The sequence below is a fragment of the Nyctibius grandis genome, chromosome 8 (assembly GCF_013368605.1).
Source record: "Nyctibius grandis isolate bNycGra1 chromosome 8, bNycGra1.pri, whole genome shotgun sequence".
NCBI lineage: Eukaryota > Metazoa > Chordata > Aves > Nyctibiiformes > Nyctibiidae > Nyctibius > Nyctibius grandis.
Window position 1 is genome coordinate 31,601,736 of NC_090665.1, and position 26,253 is coordinate 31,627,988.

The 26,253-nt window shown below is 41.6% G+C and overlaps 1 protein-coding gene across 4 annotated transcripts in view; it reads left to right on the forward strand.

The window, feature by feature from the left end:
* The window catches only part of TGFBR3 (transforming growth factor beta receptor 3), a 123,291-nt gene that overhangs the window by 40,549 nt on the left and 56,489 nt on the right, over positions 1-26,253 (forward strand). For all 4 annotated transcript variants that reach the window (XM_068406689.1, XM_068406688.1, XM_068406692.1 and 1 more), the window contains one exon: positions 10,795-10,979. In XM_068406689.1, the coding sequence (XP_068262790.1) occupies positions 10,795-10,979 (185 nt within the window). The remainder of the gene's footprint in view (positions 1-10,794; positions 10,980-26,253) is intronic.

A 26,253-nucleotide genomic window follows, 5' to 3' on the forward strand; every position in this document is an offset into this window, starting at 1 on the left:
CATAGGATTTTTTTATTTTTAAATCATTCTGAACTACACTTTAAGAAAGGGGAAAAAAACCCAAACAAAAACCAACCAAACAACAAGATCCAGCTAAACCAAAAATCCTACCACTGCATCCAGTCTAGTGAATATGCTCTATAATCTTAGCATTACTGTGTATTTTGGTACCTTTATCTATACCTGTTGATGGTGCCTGAGATGGGATACCAACACTTCCTGTGTTGGTTCGAAAATCATTACAACTTATATGAGCCCTTTCAAGAGTACCTGTGAGTATACAAAGGACCAAAATATACATTTGCAATTTAAATAGGTAACATTTTGCTGAGAGAGACTTAGAAGACTTGTTTTCTTAGATAAGCACAGACTGCTGAGGTCTGGTCGGTATTTACACGTGTGTTTTTGTGCATGCTCTTTGATGATGCATGAATTCTTGTGTGGCTGATCGTGAAAGTAAGCATGGTTCTCTATCTTTGCCTCCTGAAACTGATTTTATGAAGTCTGAATTTCCTTCTCTGTCATCTTTAATTTACTCATTTTCAGGAATACAGTAACAGCAGTAGTGTGGGTAGTATGGCTTGAGGAGTTTCAATACAGATTTGTTAAAAGTACAATGGTTTTGAAACCTGTTTTAGTTGTTTTTGCTCTAGGCAGACATTTAATTTTTATAGGCTTTTTTTCCCTATTTTGGCCGCAATAGAGAGCTCTCCTGTAAACCAAGCAGAATGCTTCCTGTTGTTGTCTGATAAAAAGTGCACTTCCATTCATTGTTTCCATGCAACTTCCTATTCTTTCTGCAGTAAAGAGGGATAAATCTGAGACAATTTATGGACTATCTCTGGGGAGAAGAGACTTGCACAACAAAAAGTTTGAGTGTTGTTTGGAATAACGAAGAAGGAATGTTAGAAATAGTTTGTGTTTGTTCATTTCTTCTTCTTTGTACAGTCCCGGTGCTGAAGACAACTTCATCTATTAACAATGATGAAAACTGAATGCTACGTTTGGTTCTTCCCTTAAGCCTGTTAAGGCATAATGATTACTTGCATTTTAGGTACTGCTTGTTATCTGGAATAGTTCTCTATCTTTTACAGTCTTGATACAAGTTTGTGATGGAAGTCAGGCATTTCTGAGATATAACCGTGTCTGAGGGGGAAGCCCTCAGTCTGAGTAATGTTGGCTGCTGTTTAAAAAAGGATGGATGCTCTGTGGGACCTGAGATTTATGCAAGAGGATCACCTATATTTGAATTTTAGACCAATTGCTGGAAACTTCTCTGTTTTGTATAAGTTGAGGATAGCAACGGGAGAAACTCAGCAGCCCTTTCTGAAACATTGGTGGACTACTTTGTTTTCAGTTCTTTGGTGTGGAAAACAGAAGTTGTGCTTTATGGGTTTGTTTAGATGAAAGTCAACACATTCATGCTGGTCTGTTTATACAGATTGAAAAGATGCTCTTATGTTCGTGAAGTGTTTTCCAAATACTCACTTGGGAGAAGGGATGGGGGGAGAGAGAGCATGTATGGATGAGTGTGCACATTTAGGCATGGAAAAGTACTAGAGAAGAGTTCCTGTAAGCAATGTTTTTCTGCAAACCTCAAGAGAAGGTAGGGCTCTGACAGTACTGCTGGTCAGAAAGAAGTACAGCAGAGGTTATATAAAATATAGCTCTGTGGTACAGTACATCTGCTTTGAAAGACTTCATTGTTTTCCAGATAGAGACATTTGTTTCCTAAGATTATGCCTCATGTGTAGTGATGCCTTAAAGTTGTGCTCAGCAGATGTTAAACCAAGCAGGTTTTTCATTTATTGCCTTTTCTGTTTAATTAGCTTAATAGGTATCTACACAAGACAGCTGGAGTTTCTTTTGTTAAACAAGATACTAACTGATTCACATTGCCTAGCTTTTCATTGCTTGCTTAGGTATTGAAATGAGTTCTGCTGTATAATGAATGAATTTGACTTTGTCATTTACATTTTTTCATACAATGGATAGTTTAGGTATCGGTCATCATTTCTAAGTAGCAATACGTTGCTACAGAAGTTGAGTTTTATTTGGTGGTTAACTTTTCCAACTGAACTTACATCAACTTTACATCCTAGTAAAGACAAAATATCAGTAGAAGCTTATTTTTAAGAAAGTAGAAGAAAGCATTTCTGCTTTCAGAATGTAATTTGAAATTTTTTCCTGGATGGAAAAAAAAAGTGAGATTGTGCAGGCAACACTTGAGGTCAGATCATCTCTGCTAAACAGATGAGATAAACCTTGTGCTTTTACCAGTAACTGGGAGCAGTGGGAATGGATATTTTGCAACACATCCTCCAGAGGGGCATAAAAGGTTATTGTGCTCAGAAGGAGAAACCAGCATCAGGAGTTTGTACCAAACATGAGAGCAACCCAAAAAAGGTATGGGGCATGTCATCTGTAGGTCTGAATGATTCTCAATGGGCAGGCAGAAGATGCTAGGTAGACTTTACTATGCATAACAGAAATATCTAGAAAGACTGCAGAAAATAGGGGATCAAAAGACATTGCAGATTAAGTGTAATCTAATATATTGAAACATCTGAATAGTTTTGCCTATACATCAAATAGATCTGGGCAGAGTTGATGATGGGAATGGGAATTAATTGGGGGTTGATGGTTGGGGACTGAGAGCACATAGAGCAGGGGTCTGATTGCATGTAGCATTAACAGTAGAAACCAGTGTAAAGGTGAAATATGTAGGTTAATGCATAGTTCCAGGCGATAGGTTTTTTTTCTTTTTCCCTTGGAAAAGGGGGAAAGAGCAGGGATGGTGTCATGAAGTGGAGTTGCTGAAGATTAGTGGGCTTTAAGCACTGGAATGGGGAACCTCTGCTGTGTTTTTGCATAAGCACATGTTTTTAGTTAGTACAGCTCGTATGTTTTAACTCCTTCTACAACCAAATCTTGCCATATGTACTGAATATTTCTTGAGGATATATTTTTCTTCTTCTCAGTTTAAGTTTTATAGCTCACTCATTTCAAATGGATATATATGTGTCTAGTGGAGTCCCTCAAGGGTTGGTACTGGAACCAGTACTATTCAATATATTCATTAATGACTTGGATGAGGGAATAGAGTGCACTGTCAGCAAGTTCACTGATGACACAAAACTGGGAGGAGTGGCTGACACACCAGAAGGCTGCGCAGCCATTCAGAGAGACCTGGACAGGCTGGAGAGTTGGGCGGGGAGAAATTTAATGAAATATAACAAGGGCAAGTGTAGAGTCCTGCATCTGGGCAAGAACAACCCCATGTACCAGTACAAGTTGGGGGCAGACCTGTTGGAGACCAGCGTAGGGGAAAGGGACCTGGGGGTCCTAGTGGACAGCAGGATGACCATGAGCCAGCAGTGTGCCCTTGTGGCCAAGAAGGCCAATGGCATCCTGGGGTGGATTAGAAGGGGTGTGGTTAGCAGGTCGAGAGAGGTTCTCCTCCCCCTCTACTCTGCCCTGGTGAGGCCGCATCTGGAATATTGTGTCCAGTTCTGGGCCCCTCAGTTCAAGAAGGACAGGGAACTGCTAGAGAGAGTCCAGCGCAGAGCCACGAAGATGATTAAGGGAGTGGAACATCTCCCTTATGAGGAGAGGCTGAGGGAGCTGGGTCTCTCTAGCTTAGAGAAGAGGAGACTGAGGGGTGACCTCATTAATGTTTATAAATATGTAAAGGGCAAGTGTCATGAGGATGGAGCCAGGCTCTTCTCAGTGACATCCCTTGACAGGACAAGGGGCAATGGGTGCAAGCTGAAACACAGGAGGTTCCACATAAATATGAGGAAAAACTTCTTTACGGTGAGGGTGACCGAACACTGGAACAGGCTGCCCAGAGAGGTTGTGGAGTCTCCTTCTCTGGAGACATTCAAAACCCGCCTGGACGCATTCCTGTGTGACATGATCTAGGCAATCCTGCTCCGGCAGGGGGATTGGACTAGATGATCTTTAGAGGTCCCTTCCAATCCCTAACATTCTGTGATATGTGGAGTGTGAGATTTTGGGAGTTTTGTTGGTTTGGTTTGGTTTTTCAAAATAGCCAAAATCAGTTCATGTCTGTGAATCTTTTCACCTGTAATTTTAAACCTCTGCCCCTTGCCCCTATGGTAATTCAGTCAAAAGTAGTTTCACCATGAAAAATATTTTCTTGCTGACAAAAAGCCTGTGCTAGATGTGGCGGTAAAAGAACTCCCTGAAAATTAAGGATATGAAGGGAAATTTACCCAGCCCTGTGTACAACAGCTCTGCTGTGCTTGTGTTTTCAGTACAACGCTTCTGTCTCCTTTTTGTCATATGCCCCCACTTGATTTTCTGTGCATATCATTTTCTCTTGGACTTTTTTTGCTCCTTCTGTCCATGTCTGCTGAAGCCCTGAAATGCGTTCAAGGGCTTTCATGAACATTTACATAATTTAAGTCCTGCTTCAGTTGCAGTTCACAAGGGGTCTGCTGTTCCTTCTGCTAAGTAGAATCTTCTCTAAATTCATTGATCCTGGCCAGTGGTTATGGTGCAATGAAACCCCACCCCACACTTAAATATTTAAGAAATAAATTTTAAAGTATCCAGGAATGGCTTTTTTTTTTTGTCAGAACAAATCTACAACCTTTGTTACTCCTATGCGTTTCTGACCATGTACTAAGGCAGAAAAGTGATATTGAAACACATCAAAATTTCGTCATTGAATTTCTTCCTTCTCCTTACCAAAATCGTGGCAGATGAGCAGCAGTATCATTCTGTGTTACATGTGCTGTGTTTCGTCAGAGTTAGAACTGCTGCCGTGAGCCATATAGAACAAGAAAACCATCACGCTCTCCTCTCCTCAGCAAAACAGTCTGGAAGACAGAAAAGTAAATTAGCAGTAGGTTTATACAAACATAAAATGCTTTGGACAGTAGTCGTCTACTTTAATCTTCCTACTGGCCAGTATGAAGGTCCAAGGTACAAATCTTCCTTTCAATATCTTGCTTCTCTCCCCTGCATCTTTCTTATGGTGGTCACACTTATTCAGAGAGGAAAATCGTGTAATCCAGGAAGAGTATTGGACAGTCCAGCTCCTTGCTGTTGGTGGTAGTGGTGGAAATGCTTTTCCTTTTCCATGAGGAGAAATGCTGCAGTTTCCTCTATGCCACTGCCTCTCATCACAAAGCAGCTGTGATATTTCCTACCGTCTATCTCATCTTGTCTTTTCCATCTCTCAGAGCTTAAGGCTGCATGCCAGAATTGACTGATCCTGAGCAGGGATGTCTTAATCAAGTGCTTGCTTAGGAGTGTGAAGCTGTTTTTTCATGGTCATCTGTAGTAAAAGCTGCTCTTTGTATTAATAGTGGAGGTTGTGCATTATCCTCTACATCATTTGAATCACCAGGAATTTGGCTTCCCAGGTGGTCTTCTGTGAATGGGTGTGCAGGAGGGAATTTAGTAGTTGTTGTTACAGAGGCACCCATACTAGTAGTAATGACTTATATTTTCTCTTTGAGTGACAGGCATCACTTATCTCTTTAGATTCTTATTTGCCTCAATCCTTGAGTATAACGTTTTGGTATAAATTTTTACCTTAGTGAGAAATCCTTTATGAGAGGAAGGTTGAGTAGGTGGTAACAATGACTCCACGTGGAACAGTGGCCCTTTGCCCATGCACTTGTATCTTTAGAAATAAGTGGTGAAGGTTATAGGAAGAAGTTATTACTAAGTCTTCTCACGTACTCAGCAATGAATCTTAAGCTTGTAAGTTCAAGAGAAAATGGCTTCCCCTTCTCTTGTTTTTACAGAACCCTCATGTCATTCAGAAGTAGGTTTGAGGATCCTGTCTATTTTCTTCCTTCTTGTTCCAGTCATCATTGTCACTAGCTGATGTAAAAAAATGTCCTTAATTTAACCTTCTCCAAAAGAACTTTTGTGAAAGTCTGTCATTTGGGCATACTGAAGTCTCTGCTTGGATAGTTAGCCTCATCTAAGACTTGCTTTTCAGCATATGAAATGATGAATTCTAGCAGGATCTGCAGTAATTTATATTACTTTGTACCTGACAGCACAGAGATCCCTGGTGTTCCTCAAGTCTGAATTTTGAATTTTTTGTCCTTATGTATAATGACTAGATTTGTGTCATTCCCTCATTCAGAAATCAATTAGAATAAATCTGTCCTTCTAAGGAGTGTTATATCCCATTGGTGTGGCTTATATCTTCTGGCGTGGCTTACGGGAACCATGCTAATGTGCTGTGGAGCCGGCAGCACAGATTCACACAATTTGCAGGAGCTGGTCACACTTTTCAGCTGACAACACTGTAGAAATCTCCATGGAAATACAACAGAAAATATGTTAGCCTTTATTATCCGAATAAAATCCATCACAGTTATGAGTTGGTCTTGGGTTGTTGTATTATCCCCTTTAGTGTCTTACTCCCATTTCTGCTACTTTCTTACAGCAGAACACATGTTACTCATTAGTAGCGTGGATGATATGGGAAACAAGAATGTTGAAATTGTGTTGAATATGTTCCAGATGTTAGTCAAACAAGGTTGGGTCTGCATTAAGGTTTTCTTTAAAATATTCTTATTAATTGAAAGTGGAAAATAATTCAATACTAAACAATTCTCTAGAATTCTAAATTCACTAAATATTTGCTATCATAAAACACATGCATAATAAATGGTTCTTATAAAACTGCCTAGCCTGCTTTCCATCTTCAAAAGGCTTTGCAGGTATTAAGTAACTGAAATTTGATTGTGGTAAGAGCCAGGATTTGCTAACAAAGTTAAATGGATACATGGTCCAAAGTTAAACAAAAGCCTAGCGATGGCTGCGTGTACGCATTTACCTTCTCAGCGGAGAAGGGACTAAAGGCTTGTAGCTGTACTAGGATGCATAAACTGGAAGATACTTTTGACTCTACATGCCAGTTTGATGGGGATGAGATACAAGAGACTACCTGTATGTGTTTGGAGCTGATGAGGCAATCTTGATGTGAGGTCCGCAGGAATGGGATGTGAGGCTGGAGTGGGATGCTGGCAGCACCCTGTCCTGGTGTTTGTGCATGGCAGAGCAGCAGAACAGTAAAGCCCAGGCAGGATGAGGCTGTGGTTTCATGTTGGTTTCAAATACAAACAAGCAGTGTGGAGGTGATAAATGATCAGATTAGTAGTGTAATGGAAAGGCCTTTCTGTTTGTTTTATCAGGGTGGTAAATATGTGCTTCGAAGGATTTAAACTACCTAAGGGAAGTAACTAGCTTTCCAGTCAGAGGAAGGTGGCAGGAAGGAAGGAAGGAAGATAAGCAGGAGGGGTCTGTGAGGGAGCCAGGAAGAGCGAGAGCAGTTAATTTGGAAAGAGGAGCACTCTTGGTGCTCCCACTGGAGTGAGAGTGCCTCCGAGTGGCACCTGCCTGTCTTTGGGGACAGATCTACAGGTGTGGTAGGAAGTGCTGGAAAGAAAAGTTGTTAATGAATGTTTAGCGAATAGTTCAGGTAGTGCTAGGGTATGTGCAGTGTAAGAATAGACTAAAATACAGCATAAATGGAGAGAAAGTGGCAGAAAGAACTGTCTTGTGCCATGTACAGGCTGAGCATCGGTGGACTTTGTGATCTAGAAATAAGTTTTCCTTTTGCTTGGCACTACCTCCAGCCATGCAAGTGTGCGCTGGGCATGGTGTTACACCCAGTTTGGTGGTTGGGCAAATATGCGAATTTCAGTGCATGAAGATTGCTGTTTGGTACTGCCAGTGCATTTAAGAGAAATAATGTTCATGAGAGTCTTGAGTTCCTAGCAAGGGTAGTATAGGCCCGGGACATAACTACACAGGCACCTGTGCGAAACTGCAAAAACGCAACATCTGGAGTAACGCCTCTGTTACCCCACCATCATTCCTTGTATGTGGGCAGTCTTACGGTGTACGTGGTCTGAACGCAGTGGAGCCAGCCTCCAGCAGACACTCTGATCTTCGGTTCAGATTTCAAGGGCTGTATCTCAGTTGCTCATGAGATTGGTCTGAAAGCAACTCTACCAAATGCAGTAACTCCCCAAAAACATTGGTGTCTTATACTGAACGGCTCAGAGCAGCTGCGTGCACCCCGTCCTTCCAAACAGAGCTGACAGAAGTGGCGTGCCCCAGGCTGGCAGGGTGCAAGCCAGCATGCGTCCGGACGCCGCGCAGCTGTACTGGTGTGAGAGTGGGCCTATGCCAGTAAGCCCTGCTTAAGAAGTCCTGCTTAAGACTGGTGCAGCCGGGTGGGCTTGCTGCCAGGAGGGTGACAGGGTTTCTGCAGGAGTTCCGGCCTGTGTCCAGCTGGGACGGAGCGCAGGCGGAGCAGTCATGCCTTGCTCTGCCCTTCACTGCGCAGATAAGCTTGGCTGCGCATGGCTATCCAGGATGTGAACTTCTGCTCCCTCTGGGAGTATTTCCATCTTGCATGTTGAGCAGAACAGAGGGCCTTGAAAGAAGGGCTTGCTTAATGTGCACTTGAGGTGCCAGCGAGGGAGGCAGTTACAGCCACCCTGAACGTACCGGTCGCTATCTTCTTCATGTGGATGAGTCCTTGTAGGAAGTGGGGGCAAAATTCAGATGTCTTCTCCTCTAATGTGGCAAATTTGTACAGAATAAAGACTAGATGAAGGCTAGAGGGGAGGATTGGTAGAGGTACTGCATGGAAATAGGTATTCAGAAGGGAATCCATCTGCTGAGAGGGAGGTATTATCTCTTTCTCTTGAACCTTTGCTAAGGAAAGTGCATGCTTTTGTCAGCAGCTCCATTTCTGTCTTGTTCTAAGTCTTGCACCTTGTTCTTCATTTGTGTGTGTGATAGAAGCATCTTAACAAATGTCACCTCCATTCTGGTCTGCAAGAAACAATTCAATGAACAAGCACTCCTTGGCTCTCAGTTTATTTCCCAGCCCAAGAAATGCTTGTGGAGTTTAGAAATGCTTTTTGTGCAGGTTGTATAACATAGTCTGCTGCAGGACTTACACATCAGTGGCTGGGCTAATTGATTAGCAGGTTCTCTGATCTGCACTTGTACATGAGGAAAATGAGGCCTCTCTGCTGGTTCTGTTATTGTAAATATTTCTTCAACTGTTACAAAGGGCAACATTTCCATAGTGTGTGGTTTCTTGTTTTTGTTTTTTTTTAACTGTATGTCATGGCTTGGACTGGTCCCGTTTTCTATGTGTATTCTTAAAAAGGAATTAAAAAAAACCCAAATAAACCTCAAATCCTCGAAGCTTGTGGTCAGTGCTACTACCAAACTCCTCATATAGAGAGCAGAAAGTTCGTTTATCCTCTGTACTCCAAGCACAGGCATGCGTAATGTATGCTTTGAGCATCGCCTTTAACAAATATTCCTGTTCCATGGGAGCTGGCAGGATATGTACTATGCACCGGTGGGTTTCAGGAGCGGCCCCTTTGGCAGGACAAGGCACGCATGGCCCGAGGCACTGCGGAAATCTCCCTGTGCTCAGGGCTTTGTTTTTTCCAGATAAAGTCTGTTTTAAAATGGACTCTCTGACTTCTACATGGTCAGCTGCTAACTGTATCTTGAGTGAACTACCTTTTTAACCAGCGAAGTGTAGGTCAGTGCTAATATAATTAAATGTATGTGTACACTAAAGTCAAAAGATCTATAGTGCTGCAATAGCTGGGTGTAGTCTACACAAAAACAGACGGAGCTCTGCCATTTGGTCACTTGAGGATTTTCTTTCATTTTTTTGAAAGAAGCATTTTACTTCAATTGCAGATGTACACTATCTGGAAAAAAAAAATCACGCTTCTAGCTTATATTTCTCTTTTATGCTTTGCAGCCTCTGAACTGACTGGTTCATGTGAGTCTAATTCTTATCTGAGTGACTTTGGTGCAAATTAGGGGTTAAGTCAATTACGTTCTCCTGTAACCTTCTGAATCAAAAACATACTGTATCTGTTACTGTCAGGGGTGGGTTTGAGCCATTTTGGAAAAGCAGGGCTGCTTTTCATAAATATTTGTCTTGCTTTAGTTTCCTGAGATATAGTTTAAATGTAAACTGCTCCGTATGTTTCAGCTTTTGTGCTATCTTGCTGTATCACATCACACTGTCTCACATACTATATAAGAGTATGGCACTACATCATGCTGTGGTGATTATTTAAAAGGGCGTACACTCTGTTTTGGACTAGATATCTGTTATCAGTGTAGATAATTGCTGTCAGATACAAAATAGACTCAGTAAACAAACATTTCATTTTATCATGTGACAGATGCCTGCTGGTTTGTACAATGTATTTGAACAACGTTCACTATAAATCAGCACTGCTTCAAAAGCAACAAATCCAACTCACCCAAATCCTTCCTGATGTAATTACTTTATACTAGAGATTAACTTTTCATTGTTGTATATACATGATTGCATTTTTCAATGTTTGGAGATAACAATGTTTGACATAAACAAATAATTCACATCTAAGACAAACCAATTCCTCCTACTGCTATCACTGCTTTGTTTTTTCTCCTTTGGGTTTTTTTGGCTTTTTTCCTCTGTTATCCTTGGTTTCCTCCCTGGTAGAGACAAGACTACTGTCAATTTTGGAATTCATACTTTAAATTTACACTTCCAGAGAGAAATGAACGAGCAAGTTAGCATATTCAGGAAAACATAAAAGGACAATGGAAATAAATGTCTTCATTTTGTGGATAATGAACATGAAGTCTCTGCTTGTGTTCCCGTGCGTTTGGTGATGAAAAGGATGATCATTGAGAGGTGTAACCTGTGTATTGCTTTTTTCTCGAAGTGATGTGCATCTGTGTCTTACTCTGCAGGTCCTGTGCCTAGAAGTGAATGCGTCTTATCGCCTGTTAACAATTCGCATCCAGTCCATGCCTTATTGGAGAGTTTTACAGTCTTATCGGGCTGTGCAAGCCGAGGCACAACAGGCCTGCCGCAAGAGATGCACGTCCTCAATCTCAGAAATCCCGAAGAGGGTCTTGGCCATCATGAAAGAGAGGTAAAGGGGAAATTACTTTTTGTCCAGATCCCTGGCTACAAATGTGTCTCCAAATGGGATTGTTCTGCATTAATTTGACGAATAAAGTTATTTCTGAATTGTGACCAGAAAGACTACAAAGAAGCATGTGCAATTTGTGTGGATACCGTCCACCTATGCTTTGTGTGTCATATGAGTAAACCACTCCCATGCCCAACCACTCTCTCCATCACCTTTCACAACCATGAAGTAGACTTAAAAAAGGTGGCGGGGTGGGCTAAGGAAATAAGAAACAGATTTAGATCTACAAGAGACCTTTACAGAATTGGCTGTCTTCAAATGCAGTTCATTTACCTAAATGTGTTGTAAATTAATGTGAATACCTTTGGATCCCTGCCATGACCTCTATAAACAAATATGTAAGTTCAGATTCTTTTACCCCTGTAAATACATCCTTAATGCTTCACTGAGGGGGGACTGCTGTACAGAATGCAAGTGTAGCTGACTATGGTAGTACTTCAGTACAGTCCAATTACTTATTTATGTACGTTGCACTCAGAGGGACTGGCAAGAACTTTAGCTGCTCTGAAAGCAACAGCACAAGAAGAAAATTTTTGATGTTAAGTTGTGCAGTACTGTTGTTTACTCTCAAAACACATCAAAACAGAGTGCCGACGTGAAAAGAAAACATTGCATGCCACGACAGCTGAGCTTCTTAGTTCATGGTCTTACAGTATTACACACACAAATCGTTAGTACTGCATCCTGTGGGAGCAACATGCGTGTACACAATTAGCAGAATTTGTAGTGAGAGCACAAAGATGATGATCCAGCAGGCGGAAGCTTAGAAAAAGAGGGTCTAAATCTGTGCTGAAAGAACATTTAAGTGGAGTCTTTTAAAGTGATTTAAATAAAGGCAGATACTCAGCCATAATCAAAGACTTTCCACTGACTTCAATAGCAGCTTTGTTGGGTTTGTGGTGTGTTCAGCTCAATGTATATTGTGTGCATCTATGAAACTTCAGCTGTTGTGTTCATTTTCGGTATATACACGGTCTGAAATGTCTAGCATATGATGAAAAAGTATTTACTATTTTTTCAGTAGGCATCTCATTGGCTGCCCTTAATCAAAAATGTCAGGTCTTCTTCAGTTCAACTGTCACAAAACGAATAGAAAAATTACCCTTTTTTTTTTGTGGGGCTGGGAATGAGGAACAGAGATTTTTATATTTGTTTTGTTTTAGTTTTTTGTTTTATAAAGCCTTTCTTAGTTTGGCAGGCACTGGGTTATCAGCCTGATGAGTGCACTGTGGAAGCCTGTAAAAAGTGTAGGTGCAATGGGTTCTCTGGGGGGTGTTTTTTGGTAACATAGTTTCTTATGAAAACTACCCAGCCTTTTGCAATTCTGCTATGTATTTGTCAGTGCTTCTCTCATCGCCCAGGAGCCTTTAAATCCATTGGCAAGCCATAGAAAAATTTGGTGTGAGGGGCGGATCTCACAAGGTAATCACAGATTTTGTTGAAAACGGGCAGAAGAGTGCTCTCCCTGTGGGGACACGGTATAGTGGGAAATTGTAACTTCTTGGTTACTAAAGGGTGCCCAGGGATGCGATGAAGTGGGCTACAGCTGGAGCTTGTACCTCTTGAGAGACCAGAAGGAACCAACTGCAAAGTGCACATTTGCATAAAACCAACTTTCCCTCTGGTCCGATGCTCCTGGCACTGCTTGTGTAACGGTGCCGTTTCTGCAGTTGTGTGCACACACGTGAGCTGGAGTCATGCACGGACAAGGCTGCAGGCTGTGCCGCTGCTGTCTAATTGCCTTGACAGAGCGATAGAAGATTTAAATATTTGGCTTTGAATAAAAATAGTTGCTGTCTAGCAGAAAGAGACTGCATGTGCCTTCTCTAACGTGCTTACGGTAAGAAAGCAGTTTGCCCCAAGCTGTCTTTCCTGTGTACTTCTGCATTATACCAAAGTGTAGGGCAGAGAATTTATTTCACAATTTGTAGCCCTTAGCCACCTTCTGCTGTCTCCCAACCAGTTTCCAGTCACAGCCCTTGGAGATGGCTGCTCTAAAAATGCACAGGAAGCTGGAGCAAGGCTTGCTGGCGACACCGCCGAGCAAGAGAGTGTAAACAACTTGGAAAGATCGGATTTTACTTGTAGGTTCAGACTCAGAAAACAAAGCAGAGCAAATGTTATCTTTTCCATTATTGTAAAAACCAACTCCAAGTGGCCTTTTGTCTTAAAGTAGAACGTACCCATCACCTCAAGTTACATTAGTTTGATTTACCAGCTGAGGTATTTCCTGTTGCCTGCAAATGCTGATAGCAAAGGTAGAGATCTGTTTGTCATAAAGTATTTCCAGTATACTCCAGAAAAAAAACAGTATTTTTGTTTGACAGTACGTTAGTTAGATTCAGCAGCATCGAAAGCACGTTTAAAACAAATCATGCATTCGTTCAGAGGTTGGCTGAAGTTCTGATAACGTGGAATGCAAGATCTGAAAATCTTTGAGTGCTTGCTTTTGGGGGAGGAGGTCGGGGTTTGTTTTGTTTTTTAACCTGCCCTGTGCTAGATGCTGCTAAATTACACATTCCTTAGTAAACCTCCCCTAGCAAATTCCTTGGAGGGTTCATGCATTAAACATACTTGTGCAGTTATCCTGGTTCTCATAAATATGCAATATACATGTATGCATTAATTTAACTCATTTTGACACTTGTGTAGAATATGTAGACAACAAGTGTTCACAAATTTAAACATAGGAGGGGGGTGACTGATGCGGGGGGAGGGCATGGCAGGGGCATATGTTCGTCCTGTAACACATGCAGGCTCTTCTGTGAAGATTAGTAAGGTTTGGGTGCTTTTTTAAAAAAAAAATAGGTGAACTGGAAATGTATGGCGTTATGTACTCTGAAGAAACGTTGCAAATCTAAATCACTAATCTAGCACTTTCAGGTTAAGGCTGGTAAATATAAGGTCATATTGTGAAATGCTGTAGTTATATCTGTGGTCTTCAAGAAATTTGTTTGTATTTTACTTCGTTCATCCCTATTGGGGTGACATCTCATTTGTTGAGACTGTGAAGACACTTTCTTCGAGTAAGAACCCCAAAAGTTCCAATCTTTTTCAAGGATTTCTTAGAAATGTCTTTTATCACAATTCATATTGGCTGTGCTTTATCATAGGAAATAGAATACGGGTGCATGTAATAGCCACAAGTGTTTATATTGAACTTGGCATGAAAAATGCAAGCCTCTTTTGTTTGTTTTATTTGATCAAATATTCCTGGGGAAGTGAGTGCATGCGTGCGTTTCTGTACTGATCTGGGCCTCAGCTGAAAGCCAGGAACTACTGAACTCTTACCCAAAGCCAAAGAGAGTTATTGTATCTTCACTGCTTCAGTTTCCCAGTTTTAGAAAGGAGATAGTTGCTTTCTTATGAAGCTGCTTGTCCTGTTATGAGGAAGAATTGTTTGCGAAGACACTTGGAAACTAGAGATTTGCACCAGAAAAATGTGTATAGAAAAACGTAAAAATTATTTTAGATGAAAGTCACTCCTTAGATAAGTATATTATCAAGTCCTAAATTAATGGAGAATTCCTTTATTTTACCTGTCAGTTGAACTTCCCTGAGGTGCTTCAGGCACGCAACCACAATTGAAATAGCTAAAAGGGGTGCAGGGACATATAAAATTAATCTCTTGTGAAAACTTAGGATTGAATACGTATGAATACATGGAATCAGAGTTCCTGGCAATGGATTCACTATTGTTTTCATTGACATCCTCATCCTCAATAGCTTTAAGATGTTATGGCTGATACAGATGTTTAACATATGTAACATGAGGACTCGTCTTTATTTTTATAATTTTGAGTAACGCCACTGAGGCTGTAATAATTCAACAGACTTTTTCCCCTACTGTTTAATCAGTGTTACTTGGCAACAATTTCATAATTAAAAAATATTTCCTTTGAGAGCAAACCTGATGTTAAAAAGCCTGTTAGTTTCAGTGAAGCTGGCTAATTATCATAGCCAGGTATTTACTAGTGGGGTATCTCAGGTTCCTGAGCCGACACACTTAACAGTCATAAAATGATGGACAAAATTATTTAAGTCCAATATTTAAGGACTTTCTGAAGAGATCCTTTAAAATGGATCTCTTGTAAAAATGGGACAGGAAAAGACTCAGAAACAGTCACCTGATAATGTATTTCTACATCCTGACTGTTGCAGTGCATCCTGAATTCAGAATAATTCATCTGTGTCACAGTGTTTTTGTATTTTAGGACTATGACAAGCTGGACAATGAGGGTGAAATCCTGATTCATTTTGCCTCCCTGTCCCCCTACATATTTACTATATTTCTCAGTGTTCTCATTTTAACTGTTTTCAGAAGTCTTAACACCACAACAGCTTTATCCAAGGCTATTTCAGGGAAAAATGTGTTGGTTCATGCTCAGGCGTCCAGAGATCTAGGGAGAGCCTTGAGCTACAGCTATGATAAAGGGGCCACTTTCTGAGCGTGGTGAAACATACTGACCTGCTGCACCAGAGCCATGATCAGAGGGGGCCTTGAGCTCCTGTGCTGACAGCAGGCAGGAAGGGAATTCAAGGTTTGTTGTTTGATGGCTGGAGTTAGTGAGGTTTTGGTTACCTAGTTATTTGTTTGATTCCATTTTGTTTCTTTATTCCTCTAAAAGTGCATTTGTTAAAACAAGTTTCCATTTAGTACCAATCAGATGTCCACTTAGGCTGTTTTCTGAGACTTCAGGATCTCACATATAGCAAAAATAAGGTCAGCTTCTTTTTCTACTATAGCTGTTTAGTGCTGAGCTCTCAGTGTCAGCTTGACCAGCTGCTCTAAAACTGACAAGACAGGCTAGTTTGATTTGAATTTTTGAAGCACCCTGCAGCTTGGGCTTAATAATCCAAATCAAAATAATTGAATTATTATCCTATGCAGTCCTAAACTCATACTAAAGAGGCTCGAGAATAGAGTTTGTTACTTCTGTGAGATTCAACTTTTGAATAAGACCATAGACTTTACTAACATGAGTATTGGGTCTGTGCACTGCCAGATCACTTGCTGCACAAATTCGGTGTTTCTGGTGAGCTGACCAGAATATGTGGTGCAGAATTAGGCTGGGAAATCAATGACATGTTGCTTGGTTTGCCAGGCTGCATTGCCTCTGCCCTCTGCTTGTTTACTGTGGTGCAGTGGGAAGCCTATGCTGCTGCACGTGGGTATGTTTGGTACTTCTGGTAGGCCAAAGGCCTTTGTTTTGAAGAAAAATAGTTACTGCTTTAGAAGAAGCTTTCAAAGATGAAACAAAGCACCGTGCCTGTGCCTCTGCTAAGGTACAGACCGGATCTGAACATTGCAAGGGTATTTTGCTCTTCTGGCCTCTCCACTTTCTGAGCACCTTTGCTTGGCAGCAGTAATGGATATCTTAACTACGGCAGCAGGCTTACAAGTGGCAATGCAAGTGTGTGCAGGGTTTTTCAACCAGGAGTGGCACAAACTACCTGTGGTGAGATGGCTTGAGAGAAGAGTGGTGCAGGTGGCTATGTTGCTGCCCAGTCTGTCTGGGGATGAAGGAGAGGAGATGGAAGTAGTGGAGATGCTTAGTCTTTCTGGGGATGAAAAAGTATGAGGTGAGACTTCAGATGAGAGGACCAGTAACTTGATGGCAAAGGATCTTGTTCCAAATGCAAGAAGGTAAACCATAAAAAGAAGACTACAATGTGGGAAAGGTTTGGTTAAAGTCTGGGCTGATCTCATCCAGCTTCATGAGTCAACCAACAAGAGAGTGTCTTTCGGGAAAGATTGTCACTTGGAGTCTGACACCCTAAGTCATGTAGCCATCCAGTTCAGTGTTGGCAGTTGACAGACTGCAGCATAGTTTGGGAAGTGACTTTTGCCATTTGGGAAGTTCTTGCCCCTTGCTTCCTGTGCTTGACTTTGCAGTTTTTCTGTGACATGTATGCTATGCTTTGCTTACACCAGCTTCCACAGCTGTCAGGGTTTCAGTGGGGCTGTAGATCTTTCCTGGTGTTGCATTACCAAGAAGTGGTATTTACTTTCGTACTATATGTTTTTGTGGGCCACTGTGGACACTTTAAGATACTGTCTCTGGGTCTGGGTGGGTGCGTAATATTCAAGTTTTCCACAACGCTTGGTTGGCTTTCAAGCTCATATAGGGAAGCCAGCTCTCCTGTTATGCTGAGCCCATCAAGATCAACTTGATCACTTTCACCCTGTTACTGCTTGTTTCTTGATGAACTGTGGCTCACAAAATCATGCAGACGCAACATTATCAGTCCAACCAGGACGTGCAGAGTGGCAGTGAAAAATGAGTTTGGCCATCTGCAAACCTCTCTGTCAAGCTTGAGGTTGATTGCTACTTTTATCGCAATCTTCTTTCACAGTGTTTTGCACACCACTTGTAAGAGCAAGGGAAAGGGCACACATCAGAAGATTGAGAACGGGAAGCCCAGATGAATTACTGCTTCCACCAGTGCTCCGTGCCAGTGAGGTCTCAGAGTCAAGTTGTGAGTGACGCTGTGGCAGAAGTACTCCAAAAACACCCTGTATTTGTTGCTTGGAAAGCAGTAGTCCCTCATCACATGCATCTCTTGATCGTGGATATTTTCCAAAGCTTGCCCACAGCCTGTGGCAGCTCCACTGGCTCCCCAGGGTGGTTTCACAGGCTGCTGTTACTCCCTTTCCTCGCAGCCTTGCTCAAGAGCCCTGTCCAGGCTACCAGATCTCTGGGCTGAATCAGAAGTAAAGCACACAATAGACTGTAAAGCCTTAAAGATACTGCCAGCATGCTCCACAGAAATTGTAGTCATGCAGTGTATTTCTCAGATGATGCCACGTGTACTGAAAGCTGCAACTCCTATGCAGCTAATACACTAAAATGATGCTGATGTCTTAATTGCGTTGATTGATGGACACGGCATTGCCATGTCTTTAAAAACAAACAAAAAAAACCAGCACCCACCCCGGCCTCCATTTATTAAAGAGCCCTCACAACCCTCTTCCCCTTCTTCTCTTTGTTAGCACTTTGAATCATCTGCGCTTGCATAAAATCCAACCTTTTTTAATGTGGATTTTTCATCTTGTTTGCTCTGGACTGCAGTCTTTGTGGGTTGTTTTTAGCCAGCTTAGGATTTGCTGGTCATTGGATTTGGCAACCGTTTCAAGTTCTGCCCACCAGAACTGCCAGAGAAAGTCATGTGTCGGCCAGAGGAGCCTGTTTGTGCAGAGCCTGCTGTCCCGCAGGAGCGTGGCTTGGTGTGTGTCTACCCTTAAAGAGGCAGCAGTGACTTCTCATGACTTGGAAAGTGCTATGCAAACCGTCGGTGTTTTCCGTTTTTAGAAATGGGACTGTTTGTGCGCAGAAAGTGAGACCCGCTCTCAGTTTCAGAGCGCTGCGTGGAACGGTGTCTGAAGCCATGCCAAGGCCCACCACAGAAGGCTAAAGGGTTCAAAGGGAAAAGTGTCAGAATGACTTCTCTGATCACTCAAATTTTTAGTTTTGCTGACTGCTATTTAAAATGACCTGTTGGAAGCTGAAAATTGGACTCTTGTTTTTCTCTGCTGCAAGTGCCTGCAGGTACTGATGTATTGTTGCAGGATTGTAGAGAGAAACGGAGCTGTTGCTGTCTTTACCAGATGGACTCTTCTTCCTCCCTCGCTGTTGCTCATGTGTGTGTAAGCACGCTGTGCACATGCACTCACACGTTCTTTCAGGCAGATGCATGTGTTTTGATTTTGATCATAAACTGTGATTCACATTCTTGGTCTCCAGTTCCCTCCTCAAAGCTTCTATCTGACATGCCTTGGAGTATTCATAAATTACTGCTTTGTCTATAGTTACTTTCCCCAAGAAAAGATGATTAAGGAAGTGATGACATTTCCAGGAGTCCCTTTATGTCACAAACTCGATGGGCAGGTTCCAGTCTAGCGTTGGGCTTTTACATATGTGTGTGTGTGAGATGTTGGAGCAACTCTTGTCATGAGTGGTCCTGTTTACGTTGTTCTCTGGAGTGTCTGTTTGAACCATAAAGCTGGAATTAATGAAGTCGTTCTCCTCCAGCCTTCCAGCATCAGGGAAAATCTCCAACATAAATTGTGTGGAGCTTGCTGTGCCTCACAGCTATGCTCCTGCATCAGCTGAAAAAGTAAAACCTGTAGTGGCAAGATAGGAGAAGAGAAACGAATGTTTTAATTGTTGTTTTTTTTTTTTTTTAATGTAGGTCATGCTTTTGATAACACTTACCATATACTCAAGTTTGTGTTTCTCTAGAAGAGTCTCTTATTTTCCATGTGAAACATAAACAGAGTACTTCTACAGTAGTAAAACTTGTTATTTAAAGGAGAAGATGCGAAAATAGCACCACCATGAGGTACAAACAGCTGAAACTTAAATTGCTTGAAAAAGTTTGAAGGAATTGTAGGTAATTTATAGCTGATAGTGTCTCTTTAACAATTGCCATGGCAATTTATAGTACAGAAATATTTTTATTACGATTGGAGCTCATGCCATATGTGACAAACATGATGATGGCAGTAGTTAGTGTTTCTAGATAAGAGGTAATATTTGGTGATGACCCAGATTTCGTCAGTGAGGGAAAAATATTAAAATCTGTCACCTTTCTGGAGATAACTGGCATTCTGTAACCGTAAAGACTGGTTGAAGTCTGGCTCACTCTTCTGTCATCAGCCAAGGAATCAGAGACTTCATTTATTCTTCACGGACATGATCTGCTAGTGCATGTGAATACATAAGTGAAGTTTTGAGGCCTTTTGGGAAATGTGACTCTGTATGACATTAGTTTTGCAGAGAAGGACAGTGGCACTTGCTTTGTAAGTGTCTTTTCAGAAGAGACCATTGGAACATGCCTTCTTTCCTCCATTAATTGGGTTTCAAGTGATACTTGCAATGAGGTAAATTGGACACTGAAAATGCTCCTAAAACTATGTGGAAAAATACTGCACACAAGGAGCAGCAGTCTGTTCTTACACTGTTAGCTGAAAAGCAAACCAGTATTTTCTTCAGTAAATCTGTTTTCAAGCAAGAATCAGCAAGGCAGTGCAGATAAGTGCATGGAATGGTGTCGTTGTGCAGGAAAATACCTGCATGACAGCCTCAATAATGCCTTCTGGAGGATTTTGTCAGTTTTCATGGCTTTGATTCTGCAAGTGTATACAGGTGTGAGTAGTCTTACTTACATAGGTAGGCCTGATTAAATAGAAAATTTGGTTCCTTAGGAGTTTAGTGGTTTTCCATGTAGTCAGTATCATAAATTCATTCTTTCAAATATTCCCAAAATACTGTTTTGTTTGTACAGAGAGTAAAAGTCCTGGTTATTTTTTGAGGTTTGAAATAGAAAAAATTGGGGAGAATGAAGACCTGCCCCAGAGGAGCAGAGATACAATGTATTGGTTACAGTTACTTTTAATCAGACCTGTTGGAGAGCAGCAGCATAGGGAAAGGGACCTGGGGGGTCCTAGTGGACAGCAGGATGACAATGAGGTCAGCAATGTGCCCTTGTGGCCAAGAGGCCAATGGCATCCTGGGGTGTGTTAGAAGGGGTGTGGTTAGTAGGTCAAGAGATGTTCTCATCCCCCCTCTACTCTGCCCTGGTGAGGTTGCATCTGGAATATTGTGTCCAGTTCTGGGCCCCTCAGTTCAAGAAGGACAGGGAACTGCTAGAGAGAGTCTAGCACAGAGCCGCAAAGATGATTAAGGGAGTGGAACATCTCCCTTATGAGGAGAGGCTGAGGGAGCTGGGTCTCTTTAGCTTAGTCATTAATGTTTATAAATATGTAAAGGGCAAGTGTCATGAGGATGGAGCCAGGCTCTTCTCAGTGACATCCCTTGACAGGACAAGGGGCAATGGGTGCAAGTTGGAACACAGGAGGTTCCACATAAATATGAGGAAAAACTTCTTTACGGTGAGGGTGACCGAACACTGGAACGGGCTGCCCAGAGAGGTTGTGGAGTCTCCTTCTCTGGAGACATTCAAAACCCGCCTGGACGTGTTCCTGTGTGACATGATCTAGGTAATCCTGCTCCGGCAGGGGGATTGGACTAGATGATCTTTCGAGGTCCCTTCCAATCCCTAACATTCTGTGATTTTGTAATCTTCTGAAAACAGTTTCCTTTGTATTTAATTTCTAATACAACTTGTGAGTGTATGTATTATGGACACATACTTGCACCAACTCTTACACAGTCTGGTGGGTTACTGACAATAAAGTAAACAAAGCTGTTTCCTAAATCTGGTGCTGCTGCTTAGGTTTTCAGTTTTTGATGACTCATACACACATGCTGTTCTTTACCCTGGCTTGGAAAGCAAGAATTTAGTTTTACATGTCCAGTAAAAATGTGAACTCCACATGTTGCACTTCCCTATGTGACTGTGCCTGTAGACACCTGTAGAATGATGTTTCTATTTTCCAGTCATCTGGATCTATGTGTGGTCTGGCTGCAAAACCTTTTGAGGAGCAAATGTTTTATATATGGGAGCTTTCAATGGCATAACCCTTTGTCCTGCAGTCTTTCCATCATCTAATTCATGTTTGTAATCTTTTCTTGCTTTGTGAAGCCTCATTGTTTCAACCTCTTCCCCTTCCCCACCTGCAGCTTTTGAAACAGTAGGAAGTAGGATGTTCATCTGTTCAGGATTTACCCTGGGATTCGGAAATTCTGTGTTCACATTCCAGTTTTGCCATGATGTTCTTATGACATCGTGTGCTATATTACAGCTGTATGGTGTTTTGCAGTTGAGATGAACTATTAACTTGCTGTGTCTACTGTCAGAGCCTGGTAGAGATGAGGTAGTGCTAATGCTGAGTCTCTGAACCCACAGTTAGTATCACACTGAGCTATGACTAACAGGACCTGTTGAGAGGCAAAATGTATCAATACTGTAGTGGTACATTAATGCAGCTATGTAATTTCTGGTTGGATGGCTAGCACCTGTCTAACTTGCCGAAAATACAGCAGTGGAATCTTGTGTTTACCTGGAAAAGCCTGTGTTAGATTTGCCTCAGAATGCCCCAAATGCATTTAAGGAAGATGGTCCTGGCAGAAGTTTGTCATCTATCTTGTATCTGTCAGTTTAAGAAGCACTTTCTTTGGGACAGGAGCTGCTTTTTAGTATGTACTCATATATTCTCCAACATAGCAGTGATCCCCCATCCTGCTTTTGTTACTTCAGGGCATCGGGGACTATGTTACACAACTATCTGGTAATAGTTTAGGGATGGGAGAAGGGAAGAGGAGTATAAACTTAAACTTACTTTGCAGCCCAGCTGATTCACCAAAGAAAAGCTTAAATCTGCAATATATGTACACGTAAGTGCAGAACAGAATATTGTTTGGGAAAATATTTTCTTTTCACATGAGTCTTCTACCGTAATTGTTAAAGTAAAACTTAGTCTGATGTGATACGATTTTGTGACTAGGCTACTTAACAATAGTAGAGGAGGTGCTGTACTTGCAGCTTACAGGGATGGATCCTGTGCCCTTAAGCAGCTCTAAAGCCAACAAGAAATTTTCCCACAAAATGTATAGAAGGAGGACTTTCCCCTTAGGATTCATTATACGCATGTGAACAGTATTGACATCTACTGATTTATGCAAAGCTGAGCAAAACATTGTGTTTTTAGGTCTCAAGCGCTGGGAAGCCTGACTGTTTTGAGGGAGGGCAGATGGCACAAATGGTTTCACTTAATCTTTTGGGAGCCTGAGCATCTAGTTCGGGTCACAGGAGGAATGGGCGAAGTGGTCCCTGTCTTGCACTGGTGTGCACAGGCTTTCCATCGAACAAACCATGGGGCTGGTCTCTGTGGGCAGCCCTTGCTCTGCAGGCACCCAAAGCAGGGATAGCATGTGAAAATTAGATTTGGTTGGCGGAGCTGAGCAGAGATGCTTGTGCAGAGACTGCCTGCTTGCTTTGCTGCAGCCAGAAATTTTTGAAAAATCTTCTTTTTCAGGAGAACTCTGGTTCTCCAAACTATGTAATGCATGAGATAACACTGAAGACATAAAAACCAGATTGAAATATATATGCACAGGGAAAGTTGGATCTTGTATATTCAGATAAAGAAAGCTAAAGTAGGTAGTTTTCACATGTGTATGATCTCTGAGTAAAATTTATCAGTGAACTCTTTGGGTTATACTTTTAAGATCATGGTCACAGAAGTAGCTCTATCAGTGTAAGTATGACTTATGCTGATACAGTTATTACCCTTTGTGTTCTGAAATAGTTGTCCTTACATAAAGCCTCAAGTTTTTTCACTTTAATTATTCTTGCCCTGTGAAAGTAATACCACTTTGTAGTGCAAACAGGACTTCAATCTCTGTCCTGCCCGTTTGCCAAGTTACTTGTATTAGGAGTAGCTTTGGTCCTCAGACTGCAGGGAGAACTACAGATAATATTTGAATATACTGCAAGTTCTTAGGCTTTTGTTCTAATGGACTCTCTTTCATCAGGCTGTTGGATACAACTACTGTGTCAGTGGATGGGCAGGTCAGTTTTGAAGCTGGTTCTGAGGATAAACCTTAGATCTGTTAAAGACAGTATGTCCATTTGAGTACATTGCTTTGCTCTGAGCGTAACAGGTGCCAAATGCAGGGGTGATGCTTCATCCTCACAGAGGACGAAGGGAGCTTTGCTTAGTTCTTCCTTTGAACACATGCGTTAGTGCTGCCATTACTCCTCTGAATCATTAATAATGCATCTTCACGTTAAAGGGGCCTTCTGGGAACATCATGCATACTTCAGAATAGTTTGTTAGTGGATGTTGGCATGCACAATGTGGGGCAGGACTTGAATATCTTGATTTGTAAGCTCTTTGGGAAGGGAACTGTCTGCGTCTAGCACAGCACACCCTGACCTTTAGCCCCTGTTGCAGGACAAACAAGAAAAAAAAAAAAGGAGATTTCAGACACCTTTCAGTCAAAGGTTTCTGACAGTACTTCTTAATGAAGAGTGTGCAATGGGCGGTAGATAATAGTTGGGTAGTCCTTTTCAACCTTTCTGTTCTCTTGCTTTCTTTTTGATGGAGCCCAGTTTTCCAGTCTGGTTGGTAGATCATAAGGGTCAGCAGATTGTGCAATAGTATTCTTTTTTTATAAGGTAACGTATGGGACCACATCATTCTCTGGCTTAAAGCCAGTAGTTTCAGTGGAATTATGCCAGGGGTGAATCTTTCCCATGGTTTTCACAATTGAGCTATAACTGCTGTTTAGTCAATCTGATTCTCTCTGTAGAGTGTGGGTGAGAAGGTCTAGGCAATGCCAATCCATTTGCAACCATGTATTTAGGATAAAATACGCAAAGAGTTGATGTTAGAATTAGAGTGTTACCTGAGCCTTGGAAGTAAACTTCAGTCCTCCACACACCTGGTAGGTGCTACCAGGGACTCCAACCCATTCCCTGAGGACTGAGTTGTGCCTCATCCTGGCAGTAATGCAAAAAGAAAAGGGCTTTCTCTCCCCACGTGTGCCTCATGCATCGCAGTCCCCCTGTTTTCTCCCAAAGGGGCATGTCCCTGCCCCAGCAGCATCCTGACAGAGAGAAGAAAGCATGGTGCATCTCTGGCAAGGGCTGCGAGGGTGGCACAGCTTCAAGGTCTGCGGGAGAAAAAGCAACTGTGTGTGGGTATGAGTGCTTTTAATGGCACTGAAATTTTCCTTGAGATACTTATTTCTCTGACACTGTTGTGAAAATCTTCTGTCTCATTGCTGGGGTGAGTTTTCAAAAAAAATAGGTGCCTGCCCTGTATGAATAAACGAGTCTGCATTGGAGAACCTTCCCAGAAGGGAAGCAGTGGGGTCTCACATACTTATAGGAACTTGCTTATACAATTGTTTGATTTAAGAGTGCAATTATGTAACCCTTTGAGCAAAATTACCTTTAAGCAGTAACACCATGTGTATGTATTTTGCATTTATTGGAAAAGTCAATGAACTCTCTCTTGGAAACCGTTGGCTCCCGAAAGCTGGACATTGCAATTTACTATAGCTGGCTTGGTGTCAAATCTGTAACACAGTATTCAATGACAAACACAATTCAAGCATAGCAAAAATACGAGACGGGGGAAAAAAAGTGTTCCATTTTGAATTCACAGTCCCTGCCTAAAGAATACACTTATTCTTTACTTTCATCTTAAAAAGAAAAAAAATTGGTATGGAAATCCTTCCCAAAGCAATTGATAAACACTTTTGAAAAGCGATGCAGTACTAGATCCTACCACTTGAGGTGGATTCATTGATTAATCCTCGACTGAATTCTTTTGCAGACAATGTATCAGCATGATATTTTTCAAGTGAATTTCAGCAGAAATTCTAAACCTCTTATATTGGATAATATACACTAACGAGATGTAAAGATCAATTTCTTCGTATTAGTTTCTTTGATTGTTGCAATACCAGAATAATTTGTCCTATAAATATATATTAACAAAAAGAGTGAAAACACTTATAGAGGGCAGCGATAGGTATAAATTTCCAAATTTCTGTTCTAAATTTTGCCTGCTTTGTACTAATTAACTTAATCTTTGCAGCTGAGTAATGAGTTAAGATGTCATAAAAACATCTTTTGTGCATCATTTGTAAGCCAGAAAATGTGTTTATATGGTCTGAGAGTTAAAATTAATTTTTCTCTTCTCTTCTAGAAAACAGCTGCCTTAGCCTAGGCAGTGTAATTCAATACAACACAGCATATTTTGTCCTGGTTTATTAGCACAAATTCGCAATGGCTGTTTTGGAAAATGTGCGATGAATTTATCTAAAGGCGTTCACACTGGAATAGTTAATTCAGCCTTACAAATTCTTGGCACTTGACTTTCATCTTTTTAGAACAAAACACGGAGTCTGCGATTTGATGCCTTGAAGTCAGCAAAACAAAATGGTACTTCAGCAGCAGTGTTTACTTTGATCAGTTTTCAGCATTTGTGCCCTTGCCTTTCACGTAGTACAAATTGCTTTACCAGAGTAACGGGGCAGGAGCCCGTAGACTGTTTTTGTAGTTGGTTTCTGTGGTGATACTCAGCCTTCCGTGAAACTGTGATCTCTGGGGACAGAGAAGCCTCTGCAGCCACCTTAACCTCGCTGCTGCTGGAGACCTTAAAGGAACTCTTTGCAGAGTGTGCAGACAAGAGTGACGAGCATGAATACGTACCAACATAGCTCGCTAATGCCAGCGTAAGTTTCATAGACATGGCATCTATGAAATGTGGTATCTTTTTAAAGTCTTTATTTTA